Source organism: Terrapene carolina, unplaced genomic scaffold (genome assembly GCF_002925995.2).
Source record: "Terrapene carolina triunguis isolate 2854851 unplaced genomic scaffold, T_m_triunguis-2.0 Scaffold714, whole genome shotgun sequence".
NCBI lineage: Eukaryota > Metazoa > Chordata > Testudines > Emydidae > Terrapene > Terrapene triunguis.
Genome location: NW_020665065.1, coordinates 11,658,162 through 11,677,198, shown reverse-complemented (window position 1 = coordinate 11,677,198; position 19,037 = coordinate 11,658,162). Strand labels below are relative to the sequence as shown.

Here is a 19,037-nt window from a genome sequence, read left to right as displayed (position 1 = left end):
TCCCTCTCCTCAGCAGGATGAGGGGCTGAGTTGACCCTGCAGTTCTAATTCTAGACGCACGCTATTAGGTATTTCAAAGCTGATGCTTAACATTGACATGTGACATTGGGTGTGTTTTGCAAAGGAGAGAGAAGGGCTGCAAGTCTTGCTTGTTAAACGTTTATCGTGCGTGATGGGAACATGCTTTGGGTGGGTTGCTTAGAAATTAGGCTGGATTGTTGCAAATGGCCCTGTGGAAGGAGAACCCCACCAGGGAATGGAAGAACAGATCGTACCAGATGAGATATAGAGCTATGAAAGAGAAACCTCTCTTGCTTGAAGCCTCTTATCTTCTACTTTGGGCTCACATACTGGCACTGCACTCAGCAGCTGAGCTGTCTTGCTTTCTGTTTCAGGCCTGGGGAGCAGCAAGAAGAGTCTCCAAAGATGACTGGTTGGAATGGCTGCGGCGATTGAGCTTGGAGTTACTGAAAGATTCCTCGTCGCCATCCCTGCGCTCTTGCTGGGCCTTGGCTCAGGCCTATAACCCTATGGCCAGGTACAGTCATTCTGTATTTCCTGCCTCTCCTTAATGTGCTTGCAGCAGCAGGCACACGCCAAAAAAAATGGTAAGGAAATGGAAACTCACATAAAAGCTGCTGAATTTTACATAGAGTTGCCTATTGCTTGGGCAGGGAATAAAATGGTTGGCATTCCTGATTGGCAGCTCCTCGAGGTGCGATGTTGAGTGGGAGGAGAATTTTCAATATAATTCTGTCTACTGTTCTTTCCAGAATAATAGAAGGCAAATAAAAGTGAAGCTGAAAAAACAGAAAGTAAAAAATAGTTTGTAGAGCCCTGCATCTCAGATAAGATTCCTCTGCGTGGAATAAAGTGCTCTGATTTAATATCATTGTAACCAGTAGGTCTAGGGCAACTTGGTTTTTGTGAGCAGCCGCCTGTTCATCTCTTCCCTGTGGCTCATAATTGTCACTTCAGTGGGCGGGAACCTGACTTTACTGTTGTCTCAAGAGAGCCTTTCGCTTTTTTGATAGAAGTGAATTGTAGCACGCATACAATGGAAAGGCTGATAGATTGGCAAAAGTTTGGGGCTTGCTGTGTGGGCAGATATTGTGCAAGTGTCCTTTACAGCTCTGCAAATGCATCTCAGTTCTGTCCTTTAGTATTTCCCTGCTATTCTAGCCCCACTCCCAGAGTGCCCGCATCTTCCCCCTCCGCATGTGCACACCCCCGTGCACTTAATCCTCCCTGCAGCAACCCCTGCTATACCCCGGTTCTATTCTGTAGTGAGCACAGACTATGTAATAACTTTGTGATGTCAACACATGTCCAGTAAAAATACTAAGGGACATTCTCCCTGCCCCACTAGTTCAGGCTGGATCCCAGATACAGTATTCAGAGCAGAAAGGATAGACACGCTCCCTGCTGTTCCAGTCCACCATCATCATATTGCTTTAAAAGATTTGATTTTTTAAATTTAATCTTGTTGGGCATTTTGTGCTGAAGAAATAAACACAGGAATTTCTCATTCCTGTGCATACCAGAATGAATTGCAGGGCTCTGCACAGAAGGAACATAAAGTGTTTCAAAACCAGTGCTTAAGCCACTAAGATCTCTTGTGGTTCTGTGGTCTAAGCATAGTGTTTGGAATAACAAGACTCCTTGCAACCACATGTTTTAATCCTGGCTGCATTCATTCAGCCCTTAGTCTACCTACCTGAGTAGGACAAAGTTCTCCGCAACTTGTGTGTGAGCCTCTTGAGTTAGATCTTCAAAGCAGAGATTCTGTGTATCAAACATCCTGTCATGCTTTTTCAAAGATCAGGAATCCATCCCCTTGGCCAAAAAACTCCCCCCCCCGCACTGTTGTGCAGTAGGCTGCGTAGAGCTGGCTGCCAGGCTACTGTCCTCCACCCCCAGTGATGACTGCAATGACTTTTCTACATGTGGTTCGTAAAGCAGGTCGGAAACCCCTTTGTGCTGAAAGGCACTGTGTAAATGTAAGGTAATATTTAATAGAGACAATACCAGGAATTTCAAGAGAACCTTATTTATATTCATTTTATATCCTATTTTCTCTGCATTAAAAATGAATAAAGCAGCTAATTGAGAGAAGGGTACTAAGACCGCAAAAGCAAGAACCTCCCCAGTGATGCATTTTAGTCTTTTTGTTGAGGTTTAATATGTTCTTGTAGTGTGTCCCCACATAACCTCGCACTTAGAATCAACTACAGAAGAGAAGGCTGAGGTTGCATTTGTCAGGGCTTTAATCATCTGCTCTCTTGTGAGTCTGGATTCTGATTTCTAGTACCTCAGCAAGATTCGTCTAGCTGTTAAGCTTCATAATGATCCAAGAAATACTTTGATTCTCTACAGAATCCCTGAAATAGTTTCAGCAGCAGGCAGAATGCTGAGGCAGCAAGTGATAAGCCTCATATTGGAGCGCCAATTTTATGTAGAACTCTATCCGAGGATGGTGGAAAGGGTTTGTAAAACCTCTTGTTGGGCCACGGCCCGAGGGTCAATCCACAAAGGACTCCACCCTCATTTTCACTCCCCATCTAAAGACAAAAGTAAAATTACTTAAAATATTCTGGTCCACTAATAATAGTCTCCAAATATATCCCCAGAGCACATATGAGCATCCTACCTCCCTCTTGTGAAGGGAGACTGAGGCAGAGGTGACTTGTCCAAGGCCATGGAGAGAAACTGTCAGAGCTGGGATTAGAACTCAGGAACTCCTGGCTCCCAGTCCTGTGTTCTAAGTACTAGTTAGACTGAAATCCTGTCGCCAAGTGACCTTCTGTTTGTACAGTATCTCTCACCCAGATGGTTCTTAAAGTGCGTTACAGAAAGATCACTCAACCTATATGCAGTACGGAAATCACTGAGGGTACTACTGAAATGTCATTACATCTGGGGTGGAACAGAGTAGATGTTTAGGGCATGGCAATACTACACAACGGCTTAGGAATGGCAGTGAAGAATTCCATATCTGTCAAACTTCAAAGGGAATCGAAAGAGGCATAGTGCAATTATCTGTGTTTAGAATTTGGAAGGGTTAAAATCTCTTATTTAAAAAAAGCCAGGCCATCTTCAGTGACCACAACCTCAGTTTTGTCGTCATGCTGGCTTCCGCATAACTCAGCAGTGGCCCTGAGCTGAACACAGGAGCTCAGCCCACAGCAGGAGAACAGAAGTTGGTTTTACAGTGAATGGTTAATCCCTTCCTCTAATCCTGTTTTGCCTCCATCCTCAGAGATCTCTTCAATGCTGCCTTCGTTTCCTGCTGGTCCGAGCTGAATGAAGACCAACAGGATGAGCTGATCCGAAGCATTGAGTTGGCCCTCACTTCTCAGGATATTGCTGAGGTGACTCAGACCCTGCTGAACTTGGCAGAATTCATGGAGCACAGTGACAAGGTAAAAGAGAGCCCCTCATTGCGGGATGGGGGTGATTATCCTTACACGCTGTCCTCCCTTCCTGCACCCCCACTCGATTTCTGATTCTGACCTGTTCCTCTCCAGGGTCCGTTGCCATTAAGAGATGATAATGGCATTGTCCTGTTGGGGGAAAGAGCTGCCAAATGCCGTGCCTATGCTAAGGCCCTGCACTACAAAGAGCTGGAGTTTCAGAAGGGCCCCACCCCAGCTATTCTGGAGTCTCTCATCAGGTAGCGTGACTCTCATCAGTTCTGGTTGTGCCTGACTTCCACCAAACTTCCCCTGCCCGCTGTTGTCGTTTACAGTAGACCCACTCCACTCTCAGGCAGCAAAAAGAGATTTAGAGTCTCGGCCATGGGGTCCAGTGTGTAGATTAGCAGATTGTTTGCTTTCAAGGGGGCATCTGTAGCTTGCAGATTGTGCACACTCACACCTGTCGAGTTCGTTTCTCTTTCTGTGCTGTAAAAATTCTGGTGTGAGCCAGCGTCTGGGAGTTGGTTATTTCCCTCTCTCAATGAGCTGGAACCTGCTGAAGTTTTGCAGGACGCAGTTACAGAAGCAGATCAGAGGACTCTGTCTGATGTTCCCTGGTTAGGTGCGAGTCCCCAGGGAGTGGCTGAAACGTAGATGAAAGGTGTTTCTGCACCTTAAAGGAAACACAGTCCGTGAACCTGAAGCTCAGCAGCTGAGCAGAAAGCTTTTGGGAAATGAACTTGGCCTTTTTTTGTATCTATTGTTGCAGCTGAGTATTTCGAATTGGGCTAAACTGGTGTTTATCAGTGAGATGGCAGGAATGACTGGGTTTAAGGAAAAACCAGGAATTACAGTGTGTGTGTCCCACTCCACCTCCCCCACAACAAGGGATTTTCAATCCGTCTGATTCTGAAGAGTTTTGATCATGAAATCAAGCACTGTTGGGCGAGTCTGCAGCCAGTCAAAGTGAAATACGCCACAGAAAAGTCTGAATTCCCACCAGTTTGTCCAGCCATCACAATGGATGGTACCTTTTGTGCTCTTAATATTGTTACTTAAATGCCAACATTAACCATTTCTTTTGTGATTGTCCTACTGGAATAACCAACCACTGCATTTTGCAGTGTGGCAGGAGTAGTGTTGCTGCACCTTCTGTTTTCCAGGATCATGCCCTGCAAGCCTAGCTTGTGGAGTCCATGTGTGACATCCTGTTGTTTTGTGATGATATAATGGCCACGCTGTGGGAACATGCCACGGCAGCGTCATCACGGTGGAAGCATCAAAATGCCATGATGCAAAAGTTTCTCTCTAGACTAGATGTACCTGCTTCACCCAAACCTCCCATTCACTTGAAAGAAAGGCTCCGCCTAAGTAATGTAGCTATATTTGCAAACAGTTAATAGAATATTCTTTATATTGGGACATGATACCTTTGCTCATGTTTTTGAAAAGACTGATTAGGAGGAAAGTAAATGGCCATTTATGAACTGCATGGACTCCAGTAGTGTGTTTGGGATTAGCAAATTTTCTGTATAACTTGGCCTGGTTGTAGCAGCAAAAGACATTTCAGTATAACAAGCTAATAAATATCTTTGTAATTGACCCTCCTTGCATCTTAAAATATCATCTGGTGTTGAAATGCCTGAGGTCAAGTACAATATAAATTCCACAGATTTTGCCAAAGCTCTCTACAGACTTGCTGTTTTTGCTCATATCTCATCCAAAGCTGCTGCTGTAACAGAACATACCCTGGTGAATTTTTCTTCTGCACTCCTAAGCTTGAATAATTAGAGGTACTGTTAAACTGTTGGTTGGTGAGGAATTTTCCAGAGCACGTGTTCATTAGTGGGGGGAAAAAATCTGCCGCTGCTGCATTACTTTAAAAAGCCATTGTTTATGAAATTTGTTCTGCTGTTCTAGAGGCAGCCAATGAAAAGGGCATTTAGCAGTCACCTTTACTTTGCTGTATTACTTGACCTTCCTGTGGTGTTTTGTATCCTACATTTAGGAAATGCTGCGATAAAGCTAGCTGAATGCTAGGCCAACACAGATGGCCTGTTAAAGAGATGCATACTCTCCTGGTGAGCAGAGGCCTGGGAATCAGGAGCTTTTGTTTATAGCTGACTTGGGCTGGATTTGAACTGGTGAATTAGATTATATTTATATTTGAGCAAAAATATTAGAGGCTTTTGACTCTTTGGCTGCAAAGGGCAGTTTCAGGCTGCAGCCCCAGGGTGTGCTCAGCTGTGCAGGGCTGCATTTCTATTCACTGCCTGGACTTGGCTCAGCTTTTCAAAATTCTGCTTGTCCAGCACAAAGAACTTCTGTTTTTTGGATGGGCAAATAAAATATCACATCACAAGGGTGGCAGAAAAGATTTTGTGTCTAGGCTAGTAAAATTTCATGAGAGCTCTGGTTAAACTATGTTAGCTTGGCAGGGCCAGGCTACCTTTGAAGTGTTGTCTTGAGAATGCACAACTCTAGAAAGCACCTCCCTGATTTTTCTCATTTCATATCAGCCCAGACAGCAATAACTTCTAGGTAATATTGTCAAATGCTTTTGTTCCCCAAGGTCCTATTAGTATCTCACGATTGACGTATTTTTCAGTAGATTTTAGCCATTATGCCTAGGATCGGTTGTCTACTTTATAACTCCCTGGCTTGCTTTATGTGCTGGAATTGGGGTGGGGTGCAGCCTTTTGGCCCTCTCCGTTCTGGTTCCAGCTTTGTACTGGCGGCAGTTCAGTCATTGCCAGCTGGCGACAAATTGTCAGGTTGAAAACGGTCAGAAATGAAACGTCTAAAATGCTAGTGACAAACCTGGAGAGGCTGCAGCTTTTATTGCTGTAGCAGGAAGGCCCTGCAATGGGCAATGTGCAGCCCGGACTGTCTGTGATTTCCATTCTCATAGTACGGACACGTCTCTCTTCATTAGGACTCTAAAGGCTGACTCCGGAGGACTGGGTACAGAGAGGCCAGATGAAGGGTTGTTCACTCTCAGGTCACACCCTCCAGAGCTGTCTGAAATTCCTGACATGGTTAAACGTGGCTTTTTTTTTTAAAGATTGAAACTGAAGTTGCAGGGCCCTAGATAAATACAGAGGGGAGATGTGTGGAATTCCCCAAATAAGCACCACTTCTCCCCCCTGTGTACCACCAAGCCTGCTGTAGCATGTGTCCTGGCTCTGTAACTAAAGATCAACACATCTTGCTTGAAACAGAGACTCCCTGAAATCACAGCTTCAGATCCTACATGGGTTAACTTGGTCCATCTACCTTGTGAGGGGGATAAGTTAATGTGGGTAGGGCAGATGGAGAGTCTCTTCGACAAGATCTTGCCAACAGACCTCTTGTCTGCACTGCAGGAATATTAAAAGTCCCATGGCACTATTTGTAAGAGGTATAATTTGGAGGCCAAAATCTGTCTGTTCTCACCTCCCAGAAAATTGCTGTGCCGTGTGCCGTCCACTGGTTGGTGCCACCTTCCACTGATGGCTGTGTTTCTGCAGTGCTGTTTGAATATAGCTTGTGAAGTACTTCGGGAGCATTCAGGCTCAAAGGCACTATAACTGTAGGTGGTTATAAAACACCTCGGGATTTATGGCTCTTGAGCAGGATTTAGTGAGGTGCCAATGGCAGGCCCTTTGTAATGAGGACGGAAGAAATAGCTGTACTGTAGTGGTGAATACTATGGAGTTGTCTCTATCAGGCTCTGATAGAGCTGTAAGGGAAAAGAGGGACAGGTGGAAAGCTGATGCAAGTTCTTTCAAATGCGAATTAGTCGATGCCATTGCAGCACCGGGTTTGCAGGTGGTGTGGCCATCTTGCTCTGCAGTGGTGGTCATGGCACATCCAAGAGGAGGTCACATAAAAACCCCAGCTTCTTTTTGCCTTTCAAACCCATTCCTGAAGCAGCAAAGACTTCCCCTTGCATGTCCACTCAGTTTATCCCTCTCCACTCTTAGAGATGTTAGCGTGATCGGTGTCTGCTCCTGCATTCCGCCCACCTCCTTGTTTGTTGTTAATGTGACTTTGCTTGGCCTTCTAATATGTCTGTTCTGGGTGTTCATTGTATTTGAACTGTCTGTCGAGTGCCTTGAGTGCTGCTTTGGGAGTGGGAAGGTGAAGACTTCCTGAACATTTCAGGAGTCAAGGCTCTTTCGGTGAAGAAATAACCAGAGTTGGAGCAGTCTTGGAGGTGCAGCTTTGGGGTGAACATCGTGGCTCTTGCCCTCTAGGTGGAAAATGCTGTTGTGGCAGATTGGGGTGGGCAGAGCGATTCAGCAACTCTCAGAGGGGTAGCCGTAGTCTGGATCTGTAAAAAGCAACAGAGTCCTGTGGCACCTTTAAGACTAACAGATGTATTGGAGCATAAGCTTTCGTGGGTGAATACCCACTTCGTCAGACGCATGTAATGGAAATTTCCAGAGGCAGGTATAACAACTCAGCAACTCTCGGGGCTCTGGCTGCAAACTGAAGGTTTTGTGCCTTGCCTCAAAATGGAAGGCAAAGTAGAATAAGAGCATAATGCAAAACCATTTTTACCAGCCTTCTGTTCCCAATTGTGAAGTAGTGGGACAACGAGCCTTCCAGCCTCCCTACCTGCTGTGTACACCTGGCCGTGTGTGCTGCTATAAGTTACTTCCCAGAGAATGGCCAGGATTTGAGTCACAACTTAGCAGCACGTCCTGCTCTCTATTAGCTTCCTTATTTTTCCTTCCTAGCTTGTGTATGAGCTTGATTCAGATATTGAGAGATTCAAATTACTAAACTTGTCAAGTGTACTGCTCCCAGCCAGCCAAACCATCATTTCAGTTTGAGAGGTGGACGTTCCTGTGAAAGGATCTTTCCCCGGGGATACGTAACTCTTTGTTAATCAGTGAATGCTAGCTCCCTCGCTGCCTGGCTCTCTGAAATCCATAGCTAATTTATTCACTTGCTTCCTATTCTTTGTGCTGAGGCTGAGTCCTAACAACTGGAGTCTTGGTTTTAAAGACTCCGGCACTCGTGCAGAGCAGCATCTGCCTTTGCAACCGTGTTCAGGTCATTGTCTGAAACAAGGAGCCGAGCCGCTCTTTTATTCCCTGGGGAGAATCAGAGACAAGGACACAAGCATGAGCAAGTTTCTTACTGAAATCTGCCTTCAAGAGATCACTCAGGGGTGCGGAGATGAGGGAAATAGATTGTTGTAGAGCTTTAGGTGGGACAGAAGGGTACAAGTCTGCAATATGCTGTTAAACAATTATTCATTTAAACGAACTTACTGTTTTCCTATATGGGGGAGCAATATATAGCACATTGTGAATGCTACTGTAATCAGAATGATAAAGGATAGCAAGGGATCTGTAGCTTTGAGTCCTGTATGTTAGAATTCCACATTGACTTGCACTAGGAGGAATGTTTCCCTTTGAATTGGTCTATGCCCCTCTCTCCCTCTTCAATCAATGCACGAAGTTCTCTGAGGCGTGAGGAAGGGCACAGCCTCTCGAACAAGTTGCTTTGGTCTTTATACGGTGGATTTTTAAGCTCTCTGAAGATGCTTGCTTTTAGATTTATGCTTTCACCTTTGTTTACTTTACAGATATTTGCTTCTGCCGCATGCTGTGCTGTTTTTGCCTTCTCTGCAATATGCTTTCACCCCTTCGCCTCTCTTGCATCTGCTAGGATGCTTCAGAACTTGCTGTATTCCCTTTTCCTGACCTTAATCCCTCCATGTGTGTGTGAGGTGTTTGTATCAAACAGCAAGTTAAGGAACAAGACTTGAAGAAAACAGGCTTAAAAACGAGAGAGAGTTTATTATAGAAATGGAAAAGTTTGGTATAAAAAAAATCCATTGCACAGACTGCATATTTGTAGACAAAGCTGTTCCAATGTACAATATGAATAGTCAACATATATAAGACACTTCCCAGGAAACCTTTATCTCCCGTTCCACATCAGACAGAAAATTTTAAATTAGGCTCAAGCTCAGTTTTTGTAAAGTGAATAAAAATAGATATATTAACTATAACCGTCTTTTTCTACATATTCAAGCAACGGTGTGGCTGCCCTTTTTAACCATCATTTTCAAGACACTCTTGGGTAAGGAAATGGAATGTGCTGGTTTTCAAGGTGGAACCTTTAGGCAGTGCTTACAAAAAATAACCCTCCAAAACAACCCTGGAAATTCCCAGGTATGGCATCCCACCAGCAAGTGAGGAGTTTTGTACGTTTCTAATTTCCCTTGGCACTTGAGGATTCTCTGGCTTCCGTTAAAGCTCTGCTCCCAGATGCATTGCTTTGAACTTTCAATACCGTAATGAAAGGAATAACATGCTCCTTTTCTCCCACCCCACCCCCTGACGTGTGGGCAGCACTGCGAAATTTACTAGGTGCCTCTTCTGGTGTATTTTGCCTTTTCTCTAAAGCATCGAATACTGGTCACAGCTGGTGGCAATAGAGCTTTCTTCATGGACCAGAGGTCTGATCCAAGATGAATAATCCTATGCATGTAAACCATAAAGCAGAGTGTTAAATATTCCCACATCTGGATTCTCTTTTAAGTAAAAACAGAAAGTTAAAAGCAGGTGGAACTTCAGGATCAAGCATCATAAAACAGAGATTCGATGGAGTAAAGCTTTAAATACAACTTGGGTTCCAGTGACAACACAAACCACTCGAGATTGCTTCTCTTAGTGCGTAATATTATCCAGGATCCTTTGCTGTATTAGAGCCACACATAATCTCTATATTATTCGATCCCTTGTTTACTAGCACTTCCATTAACCTGCCTTTTTCCAATTAAATATTAAAAGACCCTTCCCTTCCCTTCCCTCCTTCACCCCCCCCCTCCCCCGCTTGTGGTTTGGAATACAGTGTCAATGTTAAAAGGCTTTTGGCTATGTTTGCTCCCTGTTCGCTCCTGGTCTTGCTGATAGTGTGATGAGGTGGCACAAAATGGCCCTTCTGTGTTCCAAGAGGAACACTAGTAACGTTGAAAATCAGTTCATTGCAGCTCAGAGAGTTGCATCCCAGTCCCTCATGTGCTTTCCAGTATAGATCTCCCACCTCCACATAGCCTAGAGCAGATGGGACTTGAGGTATCTCCCAGAAAGCACTCTCCCTGGGAGTATAGTCTTGCATGGGCGACTAGTGGCCGGAAGGTGGTGATGAGACTTCAGGAAAGAGCAGGTGCCACATGCAATTGCCTAAAGTTTCAACCTAGCTTTTCCTGCATGGGGAGAATGGGCCAATTAACATGCACTGGAGGAACATCTCATTGTGGATATTTCTAAGATGTTTGAAGGGTTTGAAATAAAAGCCCCGTTCCTCTGTTTCTTGGGTCTTGGTAGAAACTGCCTTCCTTGGCAAGATTTGTATTCACCCTCAATGAATCTAAACACTACAGAGATGGCAAAAAGGAGGGTAAAAGCTGCATTTTTTCCTAAACTCTAACTGGTCAAATAATAAGGCAACCATGTAAATCCCAGTGCTAGTGTAACCACAACATATCCTTCCTGAAGAGGCTGCTACTGCAGGATGTGCCTACTCTAACATAGTGTGTATCCTGTTGGGGGGAGAATGCCTTAAGAGGAGAGAACTGAGCTGAGCCACAGTAATGTTGGTACCTTTCCTCTCTCCCGTGTCTGCCTCAGAACTAATGTGTGATGCATAGTCAGTGTATGTAGCCCTTGTGGTCACACACTTTCTAGATGAAGTAAACCATTTCAATGGCTGGTTTTGAGATTCCAGGCTGTTTCCCCTCAGTGCAGCAGTGTCACCGTAGCTTTACAATTGAGTGTTGCTTCCCCCTAGGGTTGGAAATCCTCTGGGCGGATCTTCATCTCGACTCTTTTCAGAGAGTAGGTTGAGCCATGCCAGCCATACCAGGTGATTCCATCCATGTTTTTGGTGTGTTCCCCTTTGCGGTAGTAAACCCCATTCAGGTTGGAATCTGTGCAGCAGTTGTACCAGTATCCACCTTGCAGGAAACAAACAGAGAAAGCCTTTGTCTACCATTTAGTTAACACTGATGTTCTGTGTTCATGATGTGAACAATTTTCCTTCTGCAGGGAAGAAGTGGGAGAGGGGCCAGGGTGCAGAATTCATTCTGGGAGCCTGTGCCCTTGGCAACTGACATTACATTGGGACAGGAGCTAAATTCAAGACACACTGTCTGGTGAGCCCTTCTTTGAAGAGTTCAGAAATGCAATGAACAGGGCAAATCACCAAGATGATGTAGCCAAATAAGCCCAGTGTCTTTGTTAAAGTTCTTGTCTGAGGCGCTTGATGCACCTTTGAAAGTTTCATCTCCATTTCTTCTCTCTCTCCCTCTTTGAAAAACAAAAGGTCAGCAGAGGACACTGTTTAGTGTTCTTAGCTGGTTGGCTCTAGTATGCATCTGAATGCAATTGTCTGAGGGTTTACTTTGCAACTAAGGCAACAGTAAAGTAGAACAGCTGAATTCAGAAACTTTTCCCTGGGGGCTATAATTGCTTCACCATAAAGCCTACAGAGGTGAAGCTTATCCCTCTACATATTGGGGCTGTATTAAGAAATTTAAAATAAAAGAGCAAGTTCAAAAGCACTCAATTACCTTGGTGATGAGCACAGTATAAAAAGCTGAATAGAATATTCCATCCAGAGGCTCTCATTAGAACATGAATAGAGCAGAGCTCAAGGTGCATGAACCTCCAGATGAACATAATTCTACACGTCACTGCAGCCCATATTTTATATATAATCTTACATTTATTTAGTACCTTCCATCTATAACTGAATATAAAAAAATATACAGGGATAATCTCACCCACCTCTGGGATAGCCAAGCAGATAATTGATGCACAGTACACTTAACAACTGTGTAGGTGGGTCAAGTATTGGCCAGAGACACCAGGGCAAACCCTGACTCCTGTGGAAAGTGCATAGCGTGGTTCGTTCAAACACTTGCAGAGGAGGAATCTGTGTGCCTTACCTTTACGGAACTCGACACAGTCATCCACACACTTGTCGTTGTCCTTGTCCTTGGTGCTGAAGGCTGTGTTGTTGTGGTACCTTAGTGAGTCACGCCCTGTGTTGCCGGTGTAGTTCCCCAGGAAAAGGCGGTAGCTATTCAACTCGTTGCTCAGGGTGAACTGGTTATATTGTGCGTAGCGGATGTTGCCTTCCCAGTCCTGCCACGGGATTAGAGGGGTGAAGAGGAAACAGATTCTGTTTTTAAATAAAATAAAAGTACTAGGCAGACTTTAGCAGCTGTGTTTACCTGGGATGCACGTTAGCTGAGTTTTCAATAGTAATTTCTCTTTTAAAATAGAGACTACAGACTAGACTGCAGGTACTCCACTATGACAAACTAGAATGAACAAATTTTCACTTAGCATAGCAGGCTGGTGAATTACCAAGGCATCCTGTTTGCTAGGTGGTCTGCATTAACATTAAGTTCTATACGCAGAAATCTGGTACACTTCTTATCTTAAATGTGGGCTCACTCAAGTTGGTTTTTCCTCCCTCAGGGAGTGGCGTTTAGATTCTCTGGAAGCCTCACAAACCACCATTTTGTCCATTACCCCATGCTCATCTCTCAAGGCCCTACACTTACAACTGCCATTCTTCCAGTCATGACCTGGACTGATTAATAACTCGCCAGCCATTAATAGACTGGAGAAGTTGCTGCTGGGCAATGCAAAGCACTTCTTCCTCCCTGTGTGCTGTCTCTGCAGCACTCCTGCCCAAAGGAGTGACCTTGAGTCCCTCCAATCTGTAGTTGGGCATCCCTGTGGATCTTTAAATCCCTAAAAGCTGGTCAGCAGCATAATCCCTCTGCCCTGGGCTATGACCTTGTTCACTTCAGTGATGGGCAAAATTCACCTGAGAATCCTTTAGAGTCTGTGGCTCACCCAAGATCCAATCTGTAGCCCCGTGAAGGTTCTGTTACACCGATAGTAAACCCTGGGGAATGTGCTTCTGTCGTGCCCCTAATGTTGTTGCCAGGTCTCTCTCGCATTAGTCTCTCTAATCTAAATATGCGACTCCTTTAGCCCTCCATCGCTGTTAGGAGATTGCACTTTCTACCAAAGAACCACTGTGCACTAGAAGCTTTTGCTGCTGGAAGTGAGAACCTGTGAATTACCTCCAGCTCTACTCGCAGCAGGGTCGGGCGTCTGGAGAGCCGATAGATATTTTCATTCCCTAGCCAGAAATCTCCCCGGATATTGCCAAATCCTTCCTTGTATTGTTTCCAGTCTCTGTTGAAAGAGATCAGGCCAACTTTGCGCCTCTGGATGATGGTCCAGCCACCACCGTCTGTCTCCATGTCACAATACACCTGTAGCAAGAGAGGATGCAGTGCTAACCAGTCAGCAGGGTGACAGGGTCCCACTTCCGATTTCATTGTATACAAGATCAGGAAGCGGAGCAAGACACTCTGCACCAAACCTCATCTGTCAAGGGAGTTTGTTGGTTTGTGCAAAGAGGCACGAAAACCTGATTTGCTCTGAGCCTTTCTCTCTCCAGTATATCCTCTCCATCCCTACTATATAAGATCCTGTAGGGATTTTAAATGTAATATGCCCTCTCCCTCCCTCCCAACACTGTAAAAACTGGACTTCAGTCTGTGTTTTCCGCATGTACAGTATTGAAGAAGCTCTGCTAGAACCAAAGGCATGCACGGTGTATGCATGGCATCCTCACCTCTAGGTCAGGGCTCCCCAAGAATTCATCTGGAGGCAGCTTGTAAACACCGGAGATTCTGTAATTCTTCTGGTAAAGGGATGAGCAGTCATAGACAGCATCTACTTGAATCAAACACAGGAAGTAAGATGCTGAGCAGGAGAAGGGCCACCTACTGCGGATGTGCGTCCTCGAAGGCTTTAACGCAGTTCTTGAGATAAACATTCAAAGGGGCCATTTTGTTGCATCTCCAGTGAAGTGCAAAAGGGTGGAGAAAAATCTGCCTGGGGTGTGATGTGTGCATGGAACAGCGTAGCTTTGATCAGTGCCTGGGGCTGCTCACCTCTAGATGAGCTGTATGGCAGCAGTATTGGTGCTGGTCGGGTTTGCATGTGAGAGAGAGAGAGAGAGGTGGCAGCATTGGAACATGAGGTTCTTTCTGTGGGAGGTGGGATTTCTAAGCCTTTTGTCTTCAGCCCCCAAACAGAAAATACTCCTCATAGGAACTCGAAAGCCCATGAAATGAGACAGCACTTGTTAAAAATGAGAGAGATGATCAGGCTGGTGCTGGATGGGTGGTTATGAGGCCTTGAAGCAAATTGCAAAGCCCCATTGCATGTATAGGGCTAGGTACAGTATTTGCAGATGCTGAAATAATCCATTACTACAACTGTAGGAAATATTTTTGTGCGCTTTAAAATATCTTTCCACTACGCAAATGAAGATTTAACCCTTTCTGTGGCTGCTCAGCACAATACGATGGCATTAAAATTCTAGCACACAGGAAAGAATGCTGAATGTAATTTAGTCATCTCTGGCTTGGTTATAAAATATACAAGGAAGTGGCTTTGTGCTTGGCTCTGGGGGGCTGCGTTAGCACTTTACAGCATGCAGTCTTGTCTCTCTCTTCTCCCACCCATCAGGAGGTGGGGGTATTTTGAAAGCAGCACTTTTGAGAGGGAGGAAGTGCCAGGTGCTCAATAGCGACCCCTCTGGCCTGCTCTGAAGTGAATCTGTGGGGGGCTCCTTGTGCTTGAAGCTCTTGTGTGGTGGCCACAGTCGCGGGGCGCAGATGATGGTAGGGTGAGGGAGACTAAAATGGGGAGCTCTAATTAGCTCTATTCTAGATCCAGGGAGGAAAGGGCTAAGCGTAAAGGACAGAGATGCTGTGCTATACAAGGAAACGAATGGCTTGTATGTGTAACTAGCAGAATCAAAACAGCATCCATTACCTGTTACCTTTATAGTCTCCTAACCTCTTACTGTAGTGCACAAAGCTCCAGCCTTCACAGCCATTTCTGTTTTGTATTAAAATTACCATCGTGTGAATAAAATGTCCATGCTGGGGAATGAGAGCGTACATTCGTTGCCCCTCTATACACAGGTCCCTGTCTGACAGGCCAGACCGGCTGCCTGTGCTGATCATGTGGTTGGGCAGATTAGCTGAGTTTGTGAATAAAACACATTGCGCAATAGTTTCTGTATCACAGTTTGCGATGGGGGAGATGGCATTTAGCTCATCTGAATCTCAGTCTTGGCAGCCCCCCTTCTCTCTGGATAGGAGCTGATTGAGGGTAGGTGGTGCACACAGCTGCTTTTACGGGAGGGGAGAGAAGCTAGCTAGGGTGAGGATTTATCCCTCCTGACAGTTTTTTCAGCATATTGCAGGGTGAATGACTTTCACCTGGTGGCATGAATTCCCTGCATCTGGCTGCTCAAGTCCCTACTTGGCTGGCTTTCTCTGTGTGCTGCTTTATTTTACAAAACCACATTGCGGCGTTAACTATACCCCTGATGAGACTCATTACTGTAAAACCTTTCTGTTTATTTAAGACGATATAAATAGTGAGCAGTGTTTCCAAACTAACGACGTTAAACCTTTTCCTTAAGCAGACCTTAGTAAATACTGGTGGTTTAAGATTTTTTTTTTTTCCCTGTTGTAAAACAGACCCAGAATTACGGTGTTTAGCACATACAACCACCCCAGGCAATAGTAGGCTTTAGAAGGAAGTTTAACCTTGTTGGAATGGTCTCCCTTTGGAGTAGACTTTCCTCAGCATATCCAAAGCAAATGTGCTGTGAAACTTTCCTGCAACACTATACCAGGGAAGGAGGGAGAATTTTAAGCTATTGAAATGTGTTTGTGTTATATCAGGGATTTTGCATAATCTACAACCTTGGATTTCTGAGAATTATTATTCAAAAGATGTCTTTTTTTATTTTATTCTGGATCAGACAGGCATAAAGATGGTGTTGCATCTGCAATGGTGGTTAGAAGTGTCTCCAATTGTTTAACTAACCCCTGATCCCCTACCAGCATTCTGAATGATATGGGCATATTATTGCCAGAAGTTTTCCCACACAAACTGACTGCCTCTCTGTTCAGATTGGGATCATAGTACTTTGGGGGGCGGGGGGAGGGGAGATGTATTAAATGAGTCCATCCCGCTGCAATTGCAGGATCTGTTCTGCTCCCCCAACCCTTAACAGAGCATATCTGATATTAAACTGATAACTGGATCTATGGATTTCTGGCCAAATAAACCTGGCAGCTTTTTGCGCTGTTGTGTCTGCAGAAGTGCACTGGGTAGACTAGTATCAGGGGGTAGCCGTGTTAGTCTGTATCTACAAAAACAACAAGGAGTCTGGTGGCACCTTAAAGACTAACAGATTTATTTGGGCATAAGCTTTCGTGAGTAAAAATCTCACTTCTTCGGATGCATAGACTGGGTAGACTGGCATTCAGTGGGCACAGTCACCAGCTGTGTTAATGGGACATGCTAGCATAGGTTAAAAGTTGGTGGTTAGTTGGGGTTCTGCATTAAGAGGCGCATCTGGGAGCTTAGAGGCTCCGTCCTTACCAGCTGAGGTTTGCGTGACCGTCTGGGCTGCCTGCAGCTGCATGATGTCTATCTGGCTGTTAATTTCGGAGTACTTGCTCTCGGCATCGATGAGCCGGGACTCCATCTGCTTGGTGCTCCCTTCCAGCTCCATCACCTGCATAACCACATTCACCCAGTCGTCTTCCTGCTTCTTGCTCAGCGACCCCAGCATGGTGCTCAGGTTGGCTATCTGCAGCTTGAGCTCTTTCATCTCATCGCAGCAGCCCATCAGTTTGAGCTGGGTGTTCCCGTTGGTCGTTCTCCTCTTGGGAGGCTTCTGCAGCCACGCTGGGTAGATGGCCAAGGACAAGGTGATAACACAGAGCCATGCCAGTTGCATAGTGACTTTCACTGGCATTTTCACTCTCAGCAGTGAGAACTCTTGAGTTCTCTGACTGAGTCCACTGCAGATGCTGTGAGCGCAGCAAGGGCACGTATGAAACTCTTCTGAAAGTGCTACAGCACGCTGGTGCCCTAACTCTGTTTCTCTCCCCCTCTCTCTCAGTGAAGGTGGAGTCTAAAGGGGACTTCTGCAGCCCTTTCCTGTAGGAGTCTGTGCATTCTGGAAGTCTCTATCTCTCAGCATCTTAAATATCTTTTCTCCTGTGTACCTCCACCCCCCTGCAGCCGTACACAGCATTCTAGCCCCTCCCAGCTAATCTGTTCATATCAAGTGCCTACGGGCTGAAATCAACACAGACTTAGGCCAAAAAAGGGGTGGAGGGGGAGACTTCCCTCCACGCACCTCTGCCCTGTGGGGTGGGAGAGAGGGCTAGGAATTCATGGGAGTTTCCATTTGGGTTTTAGCCCTTCCGGTGACTAAGTCTGGCACGTCAGAGAACATAACAGCATTGGAGGTCCAGGACATGAGAGGGCTCTCTAACAGGGATGATTTTGTAGCAATTTGAACAAGGTGACTCCTGTGGGGAATGCTCCTAGCTTTGACAGTCCTATTTAAAGTATTCCACATGAGCTGTATCTCTTGGGTGCTTTTCCGTTTTGATCTGGTGCAGAGACCATTTTAGCCATTTCATCCCATAAACAGCTAATCCTCCTCTCTCCAGAGGATCAGTCGTTCTTGGAGTATGTGTCTTGTAGGATTTGGAACTGTTCACTTTAGAGAGGAGATGACTAAGAGGCAGTATAGAATGGTGACCGTATAGAGCAGGTAAATCATGTGCCTCTTTTTACCCTTTCTCATAATACAAGAACATGGGACATTCTGTAACATTGAAAAGCAGCAAATTTAACACTCACAAAAGGAAATGCATTTTTTTACCCAACATATAATTAACCCGGTGAGCTGATATTGAGGCCAGAATTCTAACAGGTTTTTGAAAAAGAATTAGACATTAGAATTAGAGCATCCACAGTTTTTATATAAAATATAGGATTAAAAATAATCATATTAAACCCTCATAATTCAGGACATAAGCCATGCATTAGCTGTTGGGGTTAGGGAGAAACTTTCCCTACGGCAGATTATTCTATAACTGTCGTCCACAAGGATTGTTACATCTTCCTCTGAAGCATCTGTCCTGGCTGCTGTTGGAGGCAGGAGATGGGACTAGATAGAGCACGGGCTTGATTCAGTCTGGCTGCTCCGATGGTAAATGTCATGGATGCCTGTTTTTAAAAAAATCAATTAATCTCGCTTGTGCCTGGTAGGAAGAAAGTGTGAAAGACACAATTGAGCCATCTTGTTCCACATGGAAGTCACTCACTGGTCTAAAAAGGAACTAGGATACATGGTGATAGATCAATTAACCTAATTAAAACCTTACTAGTCTCTGATGCATCTTATACCTATGGAAACATAACTTGCTCCAGCACTCAGCTTTTACTCCTCAGCCGTGTTAAACTTACTGCTAGATGTTTTGTTTGTAGCGACGGATGAACGTGCCAGCCATCTAGTAACTTTTCAGCAAAGCAGCAGTGGTGTCCTGGCAGGGTTCAGAAAAGTGGGAAGATGAAAGCATCAGAGCGTTTGCAAAGATGAAGCATGGTGACACATTGCTGCAGACGCCATATCTCCCAGGGGAGAGACGAGAGCAGGGGTAGAGATCTCTGAGCACATAGCATGGGTGTCTTG

The 19,037-nt window shown here is 45.1% G+C and overlaps 2 protein-coding genes across 4 annotated transcripts in view; one reads left to right on the top strand and one right to left on the bottom strand.

Moving 5' to 3' along the window:
- MTOR (mechanistic target of rapamycin kinase) overlaps positions 1 to 19,037 on the top strand; it is a 103,853-nt gene that overhangs the window by 25,115 nt on the left and 59,701 nt on the right. For all 3 annotated transcript variants that reach the window (XM_024210561.3, XM_024210560.3, XM_029913528.1), the window contains 3 exons: positions 396 to 538; positions 3,260 to 3,422; positions 3,528 to 3,673. In XM_024210561.3, the coding sequence (XP_024066329.1) occupies positions 396 to 538; positions 3,260 to 3,422; positions 3,528 to 3,673 (452 nt within the window). The remainder of the gene's footprint in view (positions 1 to 395; positions 539 to 3,259; positions 3,423 to 3,527; positions 3,674 to 19,037) is intronic.
- Positions 11,207 to 17,285, bottom strand: ANGPTL7 (angiopoietin like 7). The gene is made up of 5 exons (XM_024210563.1): positions 16,925 to 17,285; positions 14,085 to 14,185; positions 13,525 to 13,719; positions 12,370 to 12,568; positions 11,207 to 11,376 (listed from the first exon to the last, which is right to left on the bottom strand). The coding sequence occupies exons 1-5, from the start codon at positions 17,283 to 17,285 to the stop codon at positions 11,207 to 11,209; spliced, it is 1,026 nt and encodes a 341-aa protein (XP_024066331.1).

Bases quoted from the DNA above. Each gene is read 5' to 3' on its own strand.
- ANGPTL7 (XM_024210563.1), bottom strand. From the start codon at position 17,285: ATGCAACTGGCATGGCTCTGTGTTATCACCTTGTCCTTGGCCATCTAC. The intron at 14,186-16,924 runs GTAAGGACGGAG...TGATTCAAGTAG, and splicing joins GGTCACGCAAACCTCAGCTG to ATGCTGTCTATGACTGCTCA. The intron at 13,720-14,084 runs GTGAGGATGCCA...CTCTTGCTACAG, and splicing joins TGGGGAGCCCTGACCTAGAG to GTGTATTGTGACATGGAGAC.